At 36.6% G+C, this 19,794-nt stretch overlaps 5 protein-coding genes across 5 annotated transcripts; 1 reads left to right on the top strand and 4 right to left on the bottom strand.

Moving 5' to 3' along the window:
* Positions 1 to 86: 86 nt before the first annotated feature.
* On the bottom strand, positions 87 to 2,539 carry LOC108142133. Its single transcript, XM_017265828.2, has 3 exons — positions 2,392 to 2,539; positions 2,157 to 2,330; positions 87 to 454 (listed from the first exon to the last, which is right to left on the bottom strand). Exons 1-3 carry the CDS (start codon positions 2,450 to 2,452, stop codon positions 246 to 248), a joined length of 444 nt encoding a protein of 147 aa, XP_017121317.1. The 5' UTR covers positions 2,453 to 2,539; the 3' UTR covers positions 87 to 245.
* A 2,487-nt stretch (positions 2,540 to 5,026) lies between these two features.
* Positions 5,027 to 7,566, bottom strand: LOC108142092. The gene is made up of 3 exons (XM_017265787.2): positions 7,394 to 7,566; positions 6,598 to 6,774; positions 5,027 to 5,368 (listed from the first exon to the last, which is right to left on the bottom strand). Exons 1-3 carry the CDS (start codon positions 7,452 to 7,454, stop codon positions 5,160 to 5,162), a joined length of 447 nt encoding a protein of 148 aa, XP_017121276.1. The 5' UTR covers positions 7,455 to 7,566; the 3' UTR covers positions 5,027 to 5,159.
* A 1,315-nt stretch (positions 7,567 to 8,881) lies between these two features.
* LOC108142096 lies at positions 8,882 to 9,843 on the top strand. The gene has a single exon (XM_017265791.2). It carries the CDS (start codon positions 8,929 to 8,931, stop codon positions 9,670 to 9,672), a length of 744 nt encoding a protein of 247 aa, XP_017121280.1. The 5' UTR covers positions 8,882 to 8,928; the 3' UTR covers positions 9,673 to 9,843.
* On the bottom strand, positions 9,694 to 16,047 carry LOC108142097. Its single transcript, XM_017265792.1, has 3 exons — positions 15,811 to 16,047; positions 11,068 to 11,280; positions 9,694 to 10,413 (listed from the first exon to the last, which is right to left on the bottom strand). Exons 1-3 carry the CDS (start codon positions 15,878 to 15,880, stop codon positions 10,208 to 10,210), a joined length of 489 nt encoding a protein of 162 aa, XP_017121281.1. The 5' UTR covers positions 15,881 to 16,047; the 3' UTR covers positions 9,694 to 10,207.
* A 2,663-nt stretch (positions 16,048 to 18,710) lies between these two features.
* LOC108141737 lies at positions 18,711 to 19,753 on the bottom strand. The gene has a single exon (XM_017265229.2). It carries the CDS (start codon positions 19,712 to 19,714, stop codon positions 18,836 to 18,838), a length of 879 nt encoding a protein of 292 aa, XP_017120718.1. The 5' UTR covers positions 19,715 to 19,753; the 3' UTR covers positions 18,711 to 18,835.
* Between the last annotated feature and the right edge of the window lie 41 nt (positions 19,754 to 19,794).

The raw sequence follows: 19,794 nt of genomic DNA, 5'->3' as shown, positions 1-19,794 counted from the left end.
GCCGGACACAAACTGATTTCCCCTCTTAAATCTCTTCTAATTACCATTATATTAACAGTTAAAAAAAACAATTAGGGAAATATAAATTTCAAATAAATAAAGTGATCTTTATTGTGGACAAAAATTGTTGAAATGGTGTATAACAATTAAAAGCGATTCAAAAATGACTTAAGCAATGTGATTAAAAGCTTTTGTATTAGCAGGCTTGATTTTGTCCAGCGGCACTACAAGAATTACTATAAAATTTAGGCCAGCAAACGAGCAACGCCGAAGAAAAGAAGGATAACTCCGGCAATGGGGGCCATGGAGGAGGATCCGTTGCACTCGTCCTTGGTGCAGACCTCGCAGCTCAACAACTTGTTTATGGGCATGCTGGGGTCAGTCTGGCATCCGGTTTGTTTGTTGCTTAAATCGCCAAAGTAGCAGCTCCTCACGATCTGGGATTGGCCAGGTACTGAAATGGCGAAAATTATTGTTTTATTATTTACAAATTACAATTGTGACTTTACTTATTTTGCGATTTATAGCATAATAAGACAGAAACCAACAAAACTTTATATGTAGTTGATCATTAAATATAAAAATAATAAATTTGGAATGGTTGCACGCAATACAACAGGAAATAAAATTGGCTTTACTATTGTACTTAAATATTTAGAAAACGAATTCAAACATTCGTTAATTAAGACCAAAAATTTCGACATTTGATTGCGTTGTGCATACTGATGTGCACGGAAATAAATATGGTGTATACTCTTCCAAAATTCTTATTTTTAGCTTTTCTTGCCTCGCGCTGAATTTTGTAAGTGCTTGAACTTTTGATTATATGTATTTTAGATGTTTAAATTCAGATTTATCGTGTTATTTCCCTTAACAACAATCATTTTCCTTTGATCCTTTGAGGGCAGTCATCAACAATTATTAAAAGCCATTGGGAAGTAATTGTAAAAAAATTACTCATGGAAAAAGGTAATAAAACATTTATTGTAAAAAAACTATCTGATATTTAAATGTGATAGTGTCACTGATGCAAATGTATATATATTCACATTAGTATATGGTGTTTTTATATTCATTTACCTAATCTCTAGGCTTAGCACGAACAAAATTGACTCTAAAGAATATTAATAACAAATAAAAAAGTCTAAAGAAAACAGAATACAAAATTTCTCAATTATAAGTAAATACCCTACCTTAGTTAAGACTTGTATAAGCTCTCAAACAAACTTTTTCCTTCCCACCTTTATGTAAAATCTAGAACACCGAGCAAATATAGCTGTGACTAATTTGTGGGCTGACTACGATGCCATTTGTCTGCCAGTTAATTACAGCTGCCACTCCCTTCACGAAAGTAGTCGGTTATTAATAAAATTAACAAACAATTATCTGAGGCGTTGTTGCGGTCAACGAGCATAAATATTCCTCCGATTCCCCCAGAGAAATCTACGGAAAACCGCGCGATAAAAAACTCTCAGTAATTATTCAGAAAACCAACTAGAAGCTAGGGAATATATATACCTGAAAATCGGCGGGCAATCAAATAAATTGCTTGAAAACGTCGAGCAAATAAATCAGCTACCGTTCATGATGAATTTATAATAAAGTGAACTTATTGCCAAGGGACGGAATTTAACCTCTGTTGCGTTACGCCTTTTATCAGTAAAAGTCTCGGAAACAAAAAGGCAGGGGTTCAGCGGGTTAAGCCAAGGGTGTAGATTATAATACAAAAATCTCACTGAAAGTTTCATTTATAAAACTGATAAACAATGAGATTCTTCTTATCTGTAGCCTTTATACTTCCTCTCTATAGATCATATTTTTTTCTTTTATAATCTACATGCAGTACATATCAAACTGGAAAGCATCCAAAAAAGACTTGTAGATTTTCAGCATTTCTAAATATAACATATATAACATAATGTTTCTTTAACAAAATAAATCACAAATTATGAAAATAAAGGACACCTGCTTGTTTAAAAATAAACTCAACTCAATAAATTTGATAGTTCTGGAGCACAGTTAATCCTTCTGTGCCTCCAAAGTCGTAGCACCAATTAATTAATCATTTTAAATGGCGTAAATGGGGATGGCTGAGCGTGGGCAATCGATTTGATGAGATCATGTTTATAGGAAGCGATCCCAATCGCCCTACTTACGATCGATTGTCTGCTTCATGCAACCGGTGGCATTGCGAACGGGGAAGAAGTTCTGCAGGAATCGGGGTGGGGCAATCCTGGTGCAATCCAAAAGCACACTATCATCCGCCTTAAAATTCATTCCACAATTGGGCTTAGTAATAGAATCGCACTGATAGCATTTGATGGCGTACCCTGCAAAAGCATGTTATATGTGTTGATCAACCCGGTAACGTAAATCCCAAAGATTTCATACCCGTGCAAGCGAAAGTGGCCAAGACAGCGAGAGTCAAGAACAGTTTTACACTCGACACCATTTTCACTTTTTTAAATGAAAATTATTATTTTTTGAATACTTCTTAAGGCAGACCTTGATGGCACGGCGGCTGGCGAGCGTTTGTGGGCTCTGAATGCTAGCGTCTGAAAGCGTTCGCTCAGTCCATTGTCCATCTTTTCACTCACTAGCATTCCGCTCAATATTCCACTCACTCAAACCCAAGCTTCCACTCGTTTTGGCTGTGAGTGGGGTGTGTACGTTGCGTGTTTGAATTTTGTTGTTTTTAAATTTGTATAGAAGCTGCCGCCGCAATGTTTTTTCACCCAACAGTTGACACACAAACGAGACGCATATATACATAAATATCAAGAATTTTTGCCGACTTGTTTGGGGTGATGTCAGCCGTTTTGGCTTGTTATTTAATGTTCGTTTTGTTTTTGGCACTCTTATGAAGACCTATTCCGATGCTCCCGAAAATAGGTTTTTTTTTTGGAGTATTGTGTATGAGATTTTTGTGCGTCGCTATGTAACACTCCGCTGAATGTCGAGTAGGTTCGAGATCCCTGGAATCGTCATCGTTTTTAAACCAGTTGCCATTTACCTTTTTGATTCTAATGCGCAGTTTGAAGCACATTCGAATATTTTACTCATTCTCATTGTTTTGCAAATTTCAGCAATTAACAACGTTCTGAGCTGTCACATTACGAAGATCGCGTACTTATCGTGTAAAACCCTTTAATTTACCGATATATGCATGATTGGATTCTGAATCACTTACTTACTGTTCGGCTGTAAAATATATATATACTTTTACTATTTTCAATTTCTAACCACTCTAATTTCAAGTTACTAATTAAATATAATTCAAATGTTTTATGTAAAAAACATTACAAAAACATTAGTTGACTTATACTCTACACTTAAGCGTTTACCCATTTTGACGAAAACTTGACGTTTGCGAACAAAAACTGTTGATTATTTTCTGTTTGATCATCTTTTATTTCAATGCCTTTTTAATTAGTTCGAAATGCATTTTCTCGTTATACTATTATTATTATTACGTTATCATTCTCCCATAAATGGTCAGCATGCAATTTAACGCCCAATTGAAATATTGTCGATTTAAATTGTTTTATTTATTTAAGCCAACGTATTTCTGTTTTTTTAATCTTGCCAGAACATGGACAGTCGGTTAAGTGGCTTTCCCACAAATTTCTATTTTCTTCAATTAAGTAATTTCTGAAATTATGCTAAATGAGTTTGGGTTAATTGGGGCGGGCGGGGGTGGAGTGTCTTCGGATGTTTCAGCTTCCAGCTTCCAGAGCTCTCGGATCTCGGATCTCGGGGTCTGGAGTTTCTTGAACTCTGCTGAACTGCATTTAACACTTTGTAAACTCGAATCCGAAGGGTAGAAGAATTACTGAAACTTGACTTGCAAATGAAATTGGAAACAATTATATGTAATTAAGCTGGCAGACGAACATAAATCCTACTTCCCGCTTACAAAAAAGGGGGGAATTGTGTGACTTTTCTTTATGAGCATACAAATTTTGGTTGTTCATGTGGGTGCACATACTAATTTGATCTCCAGGTGTTTCACACTCCAGCCCCAGAAAAATAATAAAGATTCAGATTCGGTTTAGGTTGGACTTGGAGTTCTGAGTCACTGAACTGTTTTTTGAAATTTATTATTTTATTTTTATTATTTTTTGATGACTACACTCAAAATGAGTCCACCATACAAATCGCGATTACTAGAGGTCTTCTGATTTTTTCTAAATTCAAGTAAATAAATAAGGAGTTACTCATGTCCGATGAGTTATTTGGGATGGGCCGAAGTTGTAAAGTAAATAAACAATTTGTAACACTTTTCCCCATAAGTTTTTTTTAACAAATTCGTCATTGCCTGCGCAAAATACTCATAATACAAAATGTTAGAAAAAACACGTATGTTGTTGTTAAACCAAATTTATTTCTCACAATAAATTTCTGACAAATTTGGTTCAATTTAACATATGAAATTCAATTTTCGCAAAGTTAATGAATTTGTCATTCCTTTAATACCCATTATTATTTCCACACTTTTCCTATTATAAATCATAAGACTTGGCTTCATGACATTTTTAAACTAAAACTTAACTTTGATCCAATCCAATAAGTTAATTTTTTTGAATACCTTTTTGGAAATCATTTTATAACTTTTTTTTGCAGTTCCAACGTGTGCCGGATATTGAACCACTAAGAATATAAGCAAACAAAGTGTATTTAAGAGAATATATTTACAACGAAATTCAAATAATTAGTATTCTGCACTCAAAAAATTACAATTGGAAAAGTTTTATGAAAAAGCTCTTTTTAAGACCTAAAATTCTCAATTTGAGTATAATTTTGGCGACGTTCATTCATCTAGTACGATTTGTACATTGATCAAGAAACGAAATTCTTAGTAAAAGCTTAAAAATTTCAAGGTAACATAAGACGTTTGGGAAAATTAAATCCATATAGCTTCACACCGAAAGCTAGTAATGTATTAACAAACAGACATTTCTAAATCGACCAGGATCAAAAGATCCTGTTACCTTCTGAATAAATTTTGCAAAGAATGAATTCAAAATTTTATTTGGTATATTAATAGAACACCTTCTGTTCGTCGTTTATTATCAAATTAAATTTAGAAGAAATTTACACAAAAATAGAGCCGTATGGCCAGCAATTTGTGGAACTGCGAGTTACGAGCTAGTTAAGATCTAGGCCAGCAGACGGGCCACGGCGAAGAAGAGGACGATGGCTCCGGCAACGGGGGCCAGGGAGGAGGATCCGTTGCACTCGTCCTTGGTGCAGACGTCGCAGTCCAGTTGCCTCACGAAGGGCAGCGAGGGATCCGACTGGCAGCCACCCTGTTTGTTGTTGATGTCGCCGAAGTAGCAGCTCCTCACGATCTGCGGATGTCCGGCCACTGAAATGGTAGCAGAGTGTTTGTTTTCGGATGAGTAACCGGGCCAACAACTTTCTCTGGAGGGGACTACTAAATGAACCTATTGTTCACCCAACAACCTCGCACTTGTTAATTGTTTGTTTGAATTTTGTATGACTGATACACTGTACTTTGTTGTCGTGAAAAACAAAGAAGGCTCTTTAAATACATTATTGCAATTTTCTCTGCCAATTTAATAATTAAATTGCCTTTGATAATGGACAGTTCTAAAGCTGGTTTAGCTAGAAAACCGATCAAAATGTTTATGTTTAAATTTAGAAATGCAATGTTATAAAAGCGAAAAGCTTGCGGCATACAATCTCTATCTCGTCACTGCTATTATTGTTTTATTTTTTGATTTAAATAATATTTTTTTTATAGTTGAAAACAAATAACAATATATTTATGTTAAGTTTAAAGAGTATTTTTTTTTTGGTCTGGGACTTCTACTTAGTTTGAAATTGATTTGTCTCGGTAATTTGAAAGGCTTCAGAGCTTGTTAAGCTAGATAAAGTATCATATTAATATTGACGAAGTAGTTTATCAGGTGACCTTCCTTGCAAATTAATGTAAATTATGTGAATGCGAAAAGCTTGTGGCGTTCAATCTCTATCGCGTCACTGGTAATAGGATTTTAAATTATTCTTAAATTGATACATATTTTAGTGAATCCGCGATTTCGTCTTTGCAAAATATTCTAAAAATTTTATAAGCAATCTGCCTCTGTAAGTTTACAGGCTTCAGAGCTGGTTAAGCTAGAAAAATGATCATAATATTTATGACACTAATCAATCGACTGAACTGACTTGCAAATAAATTCAGATATGTAAATTGTGTGAAAGCGAAAAGCTGGCGGCATTCAATCTCGATCTCGTCACGGCTATTATTATTTTTGATGCGAACCTAAATTGAGCTCTCAGTTTGATGTAATTACAAGAAAATAAGTCGCTGAAAAAAAACGTGACGAGAAATCACGTAAAAAGGTATTAAGTAACATCTGAAACGCAGATAGAGAGATATACGCATGACATCAGAGACTAAATACATAAACTGATTTCCTGTGATGACCTCAGGGGGCTTGTTTTAAACTTGTGGGTTTTGGGGTCTCAGTTTTTGTTATTTCTAGCTGCTGTTTTGTTATGTCTAAAGGTATTTTTATATTTTTAAGACCAAAGTTTTTTTATTAATTTTCTTGGGGTCTGCAAACTCACCGCTCTCAAGGGTCTTCTTCATGCATCCAGTGGCGTTACGCAGGGGGAAGAAATTCTGTAGGTAGCGAGGGGGTCCAATCCGGGAACAATCGATTAGTAGGTTGTCATCGGCCTCGAACTTCAGACCGCACTTGGGCGAAGTTAGGGACTCGCACTGATAGCACTTAATGGCATATGCTGAAGGGACGAGATAAGAAATTGAATTGAATGGAAAACAGATGTCTTAAAAATAATTGCTATTTGACGCGAATCGGTTTTAAGGAGATTTGGAGCTGATGTTAATCTAAATTTTACTGCAGAGACTTTAAATTAGAATTTTTTGTTTCTTAAGGTATAATATTGCTTAAGTACAAATCTTCAATGGTTTTATTTTATTTATTTATTTTTATTAAAAGCAAAATTATATTACGCCACGAGACATATTTTAATGTTTTGTGTCAAAATTATTCTTAAACGCTTGAAGTTTATGAAGATTAAATCCACACTGTCATTTTTTACTAGATTGTTTTTTTTTTATTTAATGAATAGTATTTTAAATCTATGAAATAAATAGGCATGTTATGTACTGAAAATATATTATATAAATATATCCCTTTCTTGTAAGCTATTTTACTTTGTAAGAAAATAAAGAAGATAGATATTTAAATAATCCTGAAACATTTAAAATATAAACAGAAGTATTTCACTTCAAAGGAATAAAAAGAGGTATAAATCCTCAAATTTTCCGCCAACTGGCTGTCCTTGAACTCCTTAAAATGCACCGCTTCCACTGGCCAAACTTTCAAACGCAACGCACCCGAACAGGCCAAACTGATCATAATGGCCACGGCCAAACTGGATTTCAGAGCGGACACCATTTTCACCAACACTTTGTGGAGTTAACGATTTGGAAAATTAAATATTTCGAACTTAAGCACGAGTCTCAACCGCCGTCTACGATGTCTGCTGCACGTCTGAAACTGCCGAGCGCTTCGAGTTGTTACAACAGCAACATCGCAGTTCCAGCAGCAACACCGTCGCCCCAAAAAATTAACTCAAAGTATCTGTCTCAAACTGCTGGCTCTGCTGTTTGTTTTGAGTGGAAATTTCGGTTCGATATGCAGGCTGTATTTCTAAGTCTATTCTCATTTTTAGGTCTAACCAAACCGGTTCTAGCAATTGGATTTTGTTTTTGAGGTATTGTTGTTTAGATTGTGACCTAAGTTTTTTATTGTATTGCATGCATTTACATAAATGCATTTATTTCTTTTTCGTTATATACACAAATGTGTACTTTATACAAAATCTATCAAAAACTTTAATTTATTTTGTCATTAAATATCATAAAAGTATTAAATAATAATAATGAATGTTAACAACAACTTATATATTAGGAATTGGAAAGTTGTATTAATAAGTACATACATTAGTCGTTTAAATAAAATAGCTATGAAGTAAAGTTGTTATGTTTAAGTCACGAATAGACCTATTAACATCCACACTCTAAAGTGTTGTTTACACCAGCTCGCAATTCTAAGTGACAGAATTTACTTGCTAATTCCCACATTCAAAGTATAATATCATATGATTATTTGAGTTCTTTTTAAAGATAACTAAATTTGTACAAGCATTTTAAATACCCGCCCAAAAGTATGTCATCCAATTTATAGAATAACGAATTCACGGCATCAAGAAATATTTAATAATAACATTTGGCTCATCTCATTGAGCACGATCGAATCTTAATGAGGCAGAGAGAAGGGGTGACACTAAACAACTAGGACGGCAAATAATTTGCATAAATTTAATTAGAAGTGGCCAGCTGGGCTTAAAATGGCTGAAAGGAGACTATGTTTGAGGCCAGTGGAACAAGGACAATGGCAGGATATCTGTGAGGGTTGCATTGTCCGTATGTAGGTCGACTAATTGGATTTAGCTTCTATGGCTATCAGAGTGTTTGCTTGGATTAATGAGACTGTGACAAGAAGGAAAAATATTATAGGATAAGGGACACTTTAAATATATGACATTGTCTTAATGTCCCATTCCTGTTAAACTACAAACTCAGTTGTTATTATAGTGAATATAAATAGGGATTCAATTTCCAAAGCATAATATTTCATTTTCAATGCAAAGATTTTCCGTTTGTAGCTTATGTTTTAAATATAACTAGTTATAAGAAAATATTGGTAAAATATTCAATTAATTTTACTTCAATTGTTAGACATTATCAAAGTATCATAGGTGTGAGCTCATTTTTGCATGCGAATACTTTGCGGTAGAGCCAAGCTGATAAGCTCAGATCGAAGATAACCCAGCTGCTCATAATTCAGTTCAATTTCAAGTCGCGAGATGATAAGTAAATTGTTTTTAATATTCCCTCTGCTGTTTGTTCCGGCTTTGGCTGCACTTGGAACCCAGGTGGTCAGCTATGACAACAAACGGATGCTAAAGCTGATTGAGGACCTCAATGGAACCGTTTCCGAGCAGCTTTCCCTGGTGGCAGCCACTTGGGGCAAGCTGAGAGTGGACTTCCCCAGGGATGTGGCCAAAATCGAGGACTTGGACGAGACCCTGCAGCAGGTGGTGTGCCGGAAGGAGAGGAATGTCACAGTTCGTCATCAACTCCAGGGATATCTCATTCGCGAGCAGATCCGCGAACATCTAGAGATCCTGAACACCACGGATATGTTTCAGCAAGCTTTGGCCTCGGAGGAACATGAACTGGGAAAATGGCAGTTGGCTATAGGGAAACATTCACAGAAACTCCATTGTCTCTTCAAGCCAGAGCAAATGATTAGGATCCTGCAAAGAGTTCTTCGCCGAGTTTACACCTTGGAGGGTTCCAGCAAGTTGGCTGCTTTCTTCTACCAACTCTACGTGGCTGGCAATCGGGCGTCTTACATTTCAATGGTTCAAGCGGAATTAATGCTATACGAACGCTTTAAGAATGGTGGCCAAAATAACCAGGAGTTCTCCGGCTACATGGCCAAACTTTGGCAGAGTCTTCAATTGGAAGACTTTTACTCAGGCCTGGATCAAAATACAAAACAACGCCTGGTGGATGCCATTATTGATCTACTGAAATTTCTCTAAATCCAACCCATTCAGACATCAGTTTTGTGAACTTTATTCGGTGTGTTTTGTGTAATCAAGGGCTTTAATACCTTGATTTGAATTGAGTTTTCTTTTCGTTTGTCTAGCATCTGTGACAAATACATAGGTGAAGGCTTGTGTTCTTTACATTAAAATATCATGTTGTACATAGACTATTAGTGAGTATTTACTGTGCTTGGGGGTTTAAACTCTAATATTGTTTTATGTATTTAGGTATAGTGACAATTAGATTTGTGTTGGTATTGATTTATGTATTTATAGTTTCGATTGGATTTGTTTTTGAAATTTTCCGGGCTTTGAGCTTGGCAATCATTGGCACTCGGCCAGGCAAATCATAAACTTATAGTCGAACCTTAAACTTCAATCTGAATGTAAGCTAATGAGACGGGGAGCTAGGGTCCCCACAACTAATTAAAACCGAGCTAAACGTAAACGTTAACCAGCAACAGCCTCGGCCCGTGAGGCCAGGCAAAATATCACGTTCCAACTAAAATACAATACAGAGATGCTCCGCTTAGATGGCCAACTGTTGGATTAGGGCCACGATGGGCAGTAAAATCAAGATCTCCAGCACGGAGGCTCCATTGCAGCGATCGGTGAGGCAGTCCTCGCAGAACACTCGCCGCACATTCTTCTCCGGACTGGTGATGTTGCACAGCTCCACGGGATCCGACTTGTTGGTGTAGTAGCAGAACCGCTTGGTGACCAGCTTGCCATTGTCTAGAATTTTAAATAAGATTTTTAAGTTAATATTATATAGCAATAAAAAAAGGAGTGGGGTTTTTAACCAAACATAAATGCATATTAAAATTAATTGATTTTAGTCAGCCTATCGAAGATTTTATTGATAGGGAAACATAAAAAACTGCAAATTTAAAAATAACTTAAAAAGAAACACCCACAGGTAATCCCTTTTATAAATAAATATTCATATTTTTATTCACGGTTGCTAAGTATTTAAATCAAATTCTCGTTGAAACAAATTTAAAGATGACAAGACACAAAACAAAATCCAATGTAATATTCGAATTTTTTAGACATATCTAAAGTTAATTTAGGGAACGAAGAGATAATTACAAAAAACTGCTTTTGGTTAATCAATCTTCATAAGAAATCTCCCCAGTTTGTCAGCTAAAATATTTAAAAATTGTTAAAAACTGGTCTCAAAAAAATCAGGATAAATTACTTGAAACACTCCTATTTAGTTTTCTTTTGTTTACGAAAACGTTTGGGTAATTTTAGTGAGTTTAAAAAAATAATAATTCTAAAGGCCGTGTAACCCAGAAAACATTTAAAATATGTAATTTGAAAACGATTTAAGTATTTAATAGAATGATAACAATATTTGTTGTTTTATTCAAACTTAATACTCACTCTCCTCCACGGTTTTGCGGCAAACGGCGCGTTCGTGATCGGAATTAATGGTGCTGTTGCAGCTCCTCAGCAGATTGATGTTCCGCTCCTTGATGAGGTCAGTGGGTATGTTGTCCTCCTGGAAGGTCACATCGCAAAAGTCCTCCGCCCCAATGGTGTCCGAGCTGCAGTGCCAACACTGCAAGTGGTGCTTTTGATGCTGCTCATTTCCAGCTGCAAGAAAAAAGAATAATTCCATAAGTAAAACCGACTTCAGTTGACCTTTCGTGGGGTCACCGACGGAAAATATATTTGGCAGGCAGACATGCTACTGAAAAAAAAAAACTATATTTGCGGACTAAAAATAAATGAGGGTGACACAGTTTTCTTTGCTTCCCCACAAAGGATTTCAGCTGGATGTTGACATCATCGCCTTCATGTGCCGCCCCCTTTTGAACCGCCCACTGCGAAAGTGGAGAATGCGTGGCCAGTCGATGTGGCGCCATGGGCGAATTTTATGTCGTATACGTAAATACTGGGTAATTTGTCCAAGATTTTGAAAGAATAGAAAGATGTTCATTGGGTATGAAAATTATATCATCCGTTATTAATGATCCATTAAGTACACAAAAAATTATCAGATATGCCAACAACGAATGATTGAATGAACTTTCAACATCCAGTCTTTATTTTGATCAAAAAATAAAACTTGTTCCTTGGGTTTTATTTTTTCCATAAAACTCCATCTCGATTTTTTTTTAATATATATGAGCGACTGTCAAAAAAGGAAAATAGAAACAGGTTAGGTGGACTACGAAAATAAAAAACGCATGCAAATTATTGTTAAAAACTCAGTTGATTTGCTTCTAGAAGCTTTCCGTGACCATTAGTTTTTTGTAAACAAAAATAATAAATAATGATTATTCTCGGTCCCTGTTTCTGACATATGTGAACAAGCCTGACTGTCAAACAATTCAAAAGTGTGTAGAGTAAAAAAAAATGTGCTCTGTTATTAGAGAAATCCGAAAAGTACTCTTCTTTAACTATTGTTTTTCAAACAGAAATCTATAGCATCAGTGAGATCATTTAATTAAATTGACCACTCAGTTTTTTCACCTGAACATTTGTTTCACCTAGTCTACGGACAGGATTAGGTGGCTGATGGACTTAGTCAGAAGTTTGCTGAGCAGTATAGAAGATAGTTCCAGTATTAACGTATGTTAACGTATGGAACAATCGTTTAACTTATAAAATAATTTTCAAATAACCGATTATTGTTAAAATAGTACGCATTTTGTTATATACATTTTATATAATAAAAACTGGTGAAATAGGTTTATTGATTGATAATAATAATAATAATTGCAATGGAATATTAACTTTGTTTCTTGTTTTCTTTCGCCTTATTGGATATGCAAAAATTTTTTTTATTCAATAAAACAATCTTAAGAACCTATGATTACTTTAATAGTTATAATTTAATTAAGATAATTATTATTAAATGTTTTATAAACATACGCAGAAGTTATAAAATAAGTTATTGCAATAAATTCTTTTAACTTTGATTGATTCTTTTCCTTTTTGTGAACATAGTATTATTTCGGTTCATTGTTTATTTTCCTTTTCATTATTTTTTGTTTTTCTTTCGTTCACCGCGTTCATTTCACACATCTAATTTAATTTTCCCACCCAAAACATAAGAATTCTTATAACAAACTGTTCGGATGAGTCTTCACTATTTATAGACTGAAAACAAATGATTTAATTAGAGCGAGAGCTTAGTTGATGTGAAAAATGGTGATGGTTATGGGGGGGAAACTCCTCTAATTGTGTTGATAAGGTTGCGTGATATGGCGGGACAGTAAATCAAGATCGCCGGTTGAGTCCTTGAAAGAATTTTGCATGTCCTGCCAGTTGAAAGTGCCAGGACTCGCCTTGTTTACCCCATCAAAAGGCAAACATGCCACAAGTCCAGTGGAGCACTGGGGCACCTTGAAGGCAAACAAACTTGGAAACGGGTTTCCCCAAGCAGTGGTGGCTGTCAAATATTGACTATAACATATTTATAGTTGGCTTATTCTTGCTGAATTACTTTATAACACCATAGCTAGCTGTTATATGGCTGTATATGCCTTTAATTGTCGTGTCCTTGAATTGTCAGTTGAAGACTGGTACTCCTGCCTTATATGGACTGGACATATAGAACCAGTCCACATCGTTTGTGTCCATTTTCTTTTCCTTGTTGGCTCCTTTATTCTGGTGTTTCTAGAACAATTTCAGGTAATTGGCATGGTCCTAAATTTTATAGTGTAAGTAATTGATTGTTTTCCAGCGCTCCACATAAAAAAACAAATTCTTCTAACTTTATACTATATACATAATGATTAAACATTTATCTTTTTAAGGGTTTAGTTTAAATAAATTTAAATAAAATAAATATTGTTTGTGTATGGTTTTATCTAAGAAAAAACGTTTGGTTTTGATTACAAAAATCGTTTTCCCAAAGTTTCGCTCAAGGCCTTGCAGGTATTATTAATTATAAATTCGCCTGTATTATAATACCATTCATTGCTCCCTTATTGTATAAAAAAAAAGATAGCACGTCTTTTTAGCCAACTTTATTGTGGCCTGTTCAACTGCCTTTTGTACATTTTTTCTCAGTGTATGTTATGGGCTCATCAAGGTCGCCGTCTAAGGGTTTTATATCGCCCACGCTTAACATTGTGGAAGTATTCGCTGAGGTCACGCATATGGCACGACTTGGTATGGCTTCTTTTGCAGCAGTTGTCGGGTAATTGAAAGCTAAGACTTGTTTTGGAGGAAGTTGCACTCCACGCCCCAGTGAGCGTTCTTCTTGAAACTTTCAACCCCGAAGCCCAAGAATTCCTGCTTTAAATAAACAAAACACCCCCATAAAAAATGCTAGTGCAACGATAACTTATAAAATACGATACGGATCGGATGTGTGTCAGGACAATCTCCGTTTCCTAAATGAAGGTACCCCGAACACCCTATCTACACTTATTATCAGTTTGCGCAAATTACGCAATTCATGCCAACGAAGAGAGAACTAACCCCCAATGAAGACGGCCAGACTCTGACATAGTTTTCGAAAGAGGGTTGCGATTTTTCCGGGGGGATGTCGGGATGTCGGGATGTCAGATGCCGAAGACAGCGGGAAACTGGAGCAGACGACATCCTGGCGCCACTCTGACATGCGCACTCTGCGAGTCTCGTAAATCCAGATTGAATTCACAGCAAAAACAGTACAATTAGATAATTACAGGACACCGAGCCAGGCTAATTGATAGCAACAGGAGCAGCAGGAGCTGCTGCTTCGATTCACCATCTAATGACCCAATCACAAATCCTCAATTACTCTCATCATCATCAGAACGATTCAAACATGTTCAACGGATTGCGAAAATTTGCAAACTGCATTTGGCGTTTTACATTCTGTTTGGCAAATCAACTGAACCTCGTCGAAATGGCTTTGGAAATAAATATTGAAATGTCTGGCATTCTGGCGAATATTTGTATTTATAAGGCGTGCAGGTTGCCAATCATTCAAAGGCGTGAAAATCACCGAAATGCGAAAATGCACGTGTATATAAATATATCGCTAAATAGCGATGCTCATCAAAAAAGCAATGACCCGCGATATTTTCTCAAATAAGACGAGGAAAGGTGCCGTAAGTAGATTTACTTAACTTATTTAACAAAGAATTTGTTTGTACCTTGAGGTTTACTCTCAATCAGAAATAGCATTATATACAAAAAAAAAATTTAATTCATATACTAATAAAAATAGAAAATTTTCTGAGGCACTGAAAAATATGAAAAAATAATAATGTTTTTTAATTAAGGAAACTAATTTAATTTATTGTTAATAACGAATAACAAAGTAACGCATTGGGAATAATTAAAAACAATTTTTTATAATTTGCTCCTCCTGCACATTGCCATTTTAAACTGGGTTAACCTCCTGCAACAAATAATTTTTCATCATAATTTTCAAGTGTCTTTTCTCTTTCTACACGATTTTCAACTCAAAATAAACATATGAGCACTTTCTTTATTAAAGGCCCACACCACCGCCCATTAATATTTCATTTTATCCCACTATCCGATATTAATTTGTTTACGACAGATAAAAACAGTAGACGCCTCCATCATTTTGAGTGTCGCTCATAAATCTTTTTTTTGAATCGCGAGTAACATAAAATGTGCTAAGTATGTATGTAATGGTTTCCACCTGAAACTTTTTTAGTTGTAATGCAAAATTTTGAGAATTTTCATAAACACCGCAAGGGAAAATCGTTAAATGGCTAGCGGAAAAACTACATAAACAAAATGGGGAAAATTGGAAACAAATTTTCATTCATGTGCTCTGAGTATAGAAACCATCACACCTCAAACTTTGTGCAGATCGACGACCTTGTGGGGCAGATGGAATTACAGGTGAACAGAAAAAGTTTTTTTTTTTATTATTGCTTTATGCTGACAGATTCAGAATGTGTTTATTTACATTACAAGTTTTTTTAGCTTTGGCTTTTAAAGTAATAAATGAAATAAATATAAATAAATAAATATTGAACAGGGTTTGTGTGAAGTATAACCAAACCAGAACTGTACTTTTAAATTTTAACGAGGAATAACATTTTGCACTGTGTTTAACCGAACATGGCGGGTTTTTTGGTTACAAGGACATTAAAAAGTGATTTTTTTCGGTGATCGACACTTCAGCTGTAAAACATGGCTCACCTGTGATGTGCCAGGCATTGGCCAGCAGAAAAACACCAGCCAGGAGGGCTTTAATCGGCACCGCTGACATTGCTTCTTTGGAATGTTTATGGAAATCCTTTCGGGATGCGGGATGCGGAATGCGACTTGGCGGCGCCTGTGGAAAGTGGTATACTATAGTATCCTTTGGAGGGATGCGGTGCTTGGGTTGCGAAATCGCTTCGAGAGCTGCGCGCGATGCAGACGGTTGCTCGGCCGAGGAACGACTGTGGATGTTGCCGAGGCTTCTTCGCCAGAGTGCCAAAGTTTTGGTACTCAATGTTCTGGCAGCGCAGTCGCGTCGCTGCTGGCATATTACTTGCTATTGCATTCGACTGCTGGGGAAACCCTTGCCTTCGTCCTTTTTTATTTGTTTCCTGCGAGACCCTTCAGAAACCCAAGCAGACAGGCAGCCAGACTCACGCATTCGGTGGCTTTGTTTTTACTCGTCGTTTGCCCTTTTTTTTCGATTTCAGTGAGGCAGCAGCAAACAATGCAGTTTAATTGATGACGTTGCTACTGGCAGAGTAACTGCTGTAATACCAATATGGGTAAAAATAAAGTCAAAGGAAAAACAAAAATAGAGATAAGTGGGTGTACTTATACATTAAATTTGTAAAAGTAAATAATTTAATGCGAATAAATAAATAGCATAGACATAACAATCTGATTAACAGACGACATAAGACTTAAGACAAGTTAGGCTTTCTAATTCAGTGAATAAGATAATGATTAGAGCCTTATAATATTTAATGTAAGTTTTTTATTATAGTTATATAAAAAAGAGATGGTTTGAGCAAATATTAAACAAAGGTTATCCTCAAAATTGATCACTTCAAAAAAAAAAAGTTAATTTGGTCAAACAAATCACTTAAAAAAAAGTTAATTTGGTCAAATTTACTACAGCAGTTAGTTTGACAAACTGAAAAGAAAAAGAAACTATACTAAAGTCATGCCTTAATGCCTTAAAAAATTAAAATGGTTGAATGAACCAGTTTTAATACCTAAAGTAGTATCAGTAAGTCAATTTGCAACGGAAAAGTTGTAACAACTCGCAATATTATGTACATGGTCATCCTAAAAAGAAAGGATTGCGACTCGACTAAGCGGGGACTCTAACCTCTGCTCAGAAAGCTTTTCCGTGAACATTTTTACCAGCGCATCTTTTAAATAAAATGGAAATGCCAACAATAACAAACCAAATAAATTCATATATTTAATCAACATTGCTTCAATCATTTAACACCAGTCTTCGGTTGATATAAATCAGTTTATACCTGTAGAAACTTCCCCTTCATTAAGCAGTCGACATATCTGGATCTGAATGCGTCCGGGCATTAAAAATGATTCACATCACCGCCGAAAATGATTCATGAGTGCAGGACGCCGTGGCACAACATTTGGTAACTGCAACTCGTTGGAGTTGGCCAAATTTGGCAACACTCTTACCAAATTGGCGACACACGCACCTGGCAGATATACGATTTCGTATGCAAATCTTGACCATAATCTGCGGCATTAGTTGCTCCTCCCAGTAGTCGTAGCCAAAGTTGACAAAGCGTGAAAAATGCGCACGCACCCGCAAATCGATTGGCGGATCGATTTGGATCGGGCCAAGAATAGCCGGGGTTAAGGCCTGATCGCTGGAAAATCGCATTCGAATCGCTGCCTGCGCATGCGCATGCGCACCGACCAACAGCCAACAGTTGCCCTCCGGGGCGTATGCGTAACATTCGATTGTCGATTCTCAATATTTTTGCAAAGCGGCTGCTGCCCGCTGCCCCATGATAAATGGCCAGTTTTATTGGAAACTCTGTACGACATTTTCGCCAGCCAACAACATAAGTTAAAACGACAACAAAAAATTAGAAAAAAAAACTAAAGTCCCAAAACAAATAAAAGCCGTGCGACAAGTTTAAATGGCCAAAACGCTTTATTCGCGGCTTAGTTGCCACCCATTTTATATATATATTTAGTTTACGTTATTTCACTCGATGTTGTGTGTAAGTGTTTTTCTTTTTTATGACAGCCTTCGCTTTTCGTGCCATGTGACAAATTTTATTTATATACACCGCTGGTTTTATGCGATTTTAATTAAAGCATAATAGAATTATCACGCTACCAGGCGGCACCCGAAATTTAGTAGCAATTTGTCATCGCTTTCAATCTGTGAACCCTGCGAATCTCTTGCTCAATTGACGGGGGTTCAAAGGTCATTCAGAGTTGGGAAAAAATAAAAAAAAAAAGAGTTGGCGGAGATTCTGAATTTGCGTGGTTGGCAATTAACGAATTTCACCAATTGAATGACAGACTGAACTCATTTCCGCTTTGCAAATACATATACCGCACCATATAATACAATGAACTGCAGGCAAGAAGGCGAACGTTCATTCCTCAAATCAAATGCAATGTCAAGCGCAGTGATGTGAGACAATTACTTTTGATTTGCCTGGCAAAATGTATTTTTAATGTGGGTTACGAGAGCTTAAGTCGGTGACTATATGCACTGCCTGTATACTATATAGAACAGGGTGTAATCTGGCTGATGTCATCACCCTACTGTAGGCATGTTTTGTTTTCCACGACTTTTGACTGCTTTAACAAAAGTATTTATTAATGGCTACCTAATATTTTCTAGAGTATTTACATTTTAAGTCTGGAGGCTCTTGAAATATTTAGTTAGCATTTCATAAATTATTTGATTTATTTTTGCCACATTTCACTTTTAAAATTTAAAGAGACATAAAACTATACTTTACAATAAGCTATTGCATTTGCTTGGAACTATTTATTTAATTAACAATTTATAAATTCTTTAATTTATTTTTGCCACATATCACTGAAGGAACAATAGCCATTGAAGAGTAAACTTTAAACACTTATTTTGTCTGACATCCTTTGGTTAATTTTTAATGAAGTCGTTGTCCAGATCAAGGGTTACAGAGAGTATAGAAAATTTTGTTTCGTCTTTCGGAATTTTAAGCCTATTATCTCTTCTAAAAACAGATCAATTTTGTTGCCCCAAAATGGTGCAATCAGCACTGGGTACGCATCCCACCTTGTAGATCCTGAAGGGCACGTTGTAACGTCGCTCGTCCAAAGTGATCAGCATGCAGTTGAGGAGCTGCTGCAACTGCCGCATTCTGAGGACATAGGGCGCAGTCTCGCAGTCCTTGAAAAGGGGCGCTCCCTTCGCCTGGCAGTGGAACAGGAAGAAGGCTCCTCCGGAGGCGAACTCTGGAATAAATCCGAAGGCCAGCGCTTGATCCCTAAGCTGTAAGATTCCAGTTTGCAGGTGCCGGGCAAAGAATACACTTAGGGCAGCACCCAAGCTCTTGGTTCTGTGGTACAACTTGCCCGAGGAGAACTTTTCGATGTCCAGCCAAAAGTGGCGACCATCCAGGCAGCACGAGGTGTTCAAAGTCTCCAGGGAGAGTGGTCCCACCAAATCCCTGCGCTGCCTGGCCGCCAAACTTTCTTCGTAGTAGCTATGGCCGTTCAACATGATCATGTCCAACATCCCGGAGTCCCAGGAGTCCAGCGAATGGAAACTGCCGGCACAACAGGCTAGCACACAGCAGGCCAACGTTTTGCCGGAAGGTGAAGCACTTCCGGATGAGGATTCCAACGATGTGCCAGTCTCCTCGGGCTTCACTTGCTGGCATGTGCCCCACAATGACCACAATCGGTTGGATATCTCCACCTCGTAGCTGTCCGCCTTAACAACACTGTCACTATCGCTACTCCTCCGCGGTTGTCCTTCAGCATTGTGATCCAGGAGGCGACTCCACAACGGCAAAGGACTCGCAGAATAACGATGAACTGCGTCCGTGGCCTTCCTACGGAAGGAGGTGGATTTTTTATTGGGTGGTACCCACATTTTCATGTTTGGGTAGAGGATGTCAGGTGTTTCAAGGCCAAAATGATTGTGGTTTCTTTTATTCACTTTTAAAATGAAAAATATTT

This window comes from Drosophila elegans, unplaced genomic scaffold (genome assembly GCF_018152505.1).
Source record: "Drosophila elegans isolate 14027-0461.03 unplaced genomic scaffold, ASM1815250v1 contig_814, whole genome shotgun sequence".
NCBI classification, from domain to species: Eukaryota; Metazoa; Arthropoda; class Insecta; order Diptera; family Drosophilidae; genus Drosophila; species Drosophila elegans.
This window is presented reverse-complemented; position numbering and strand designations above follow the sequence as displayed.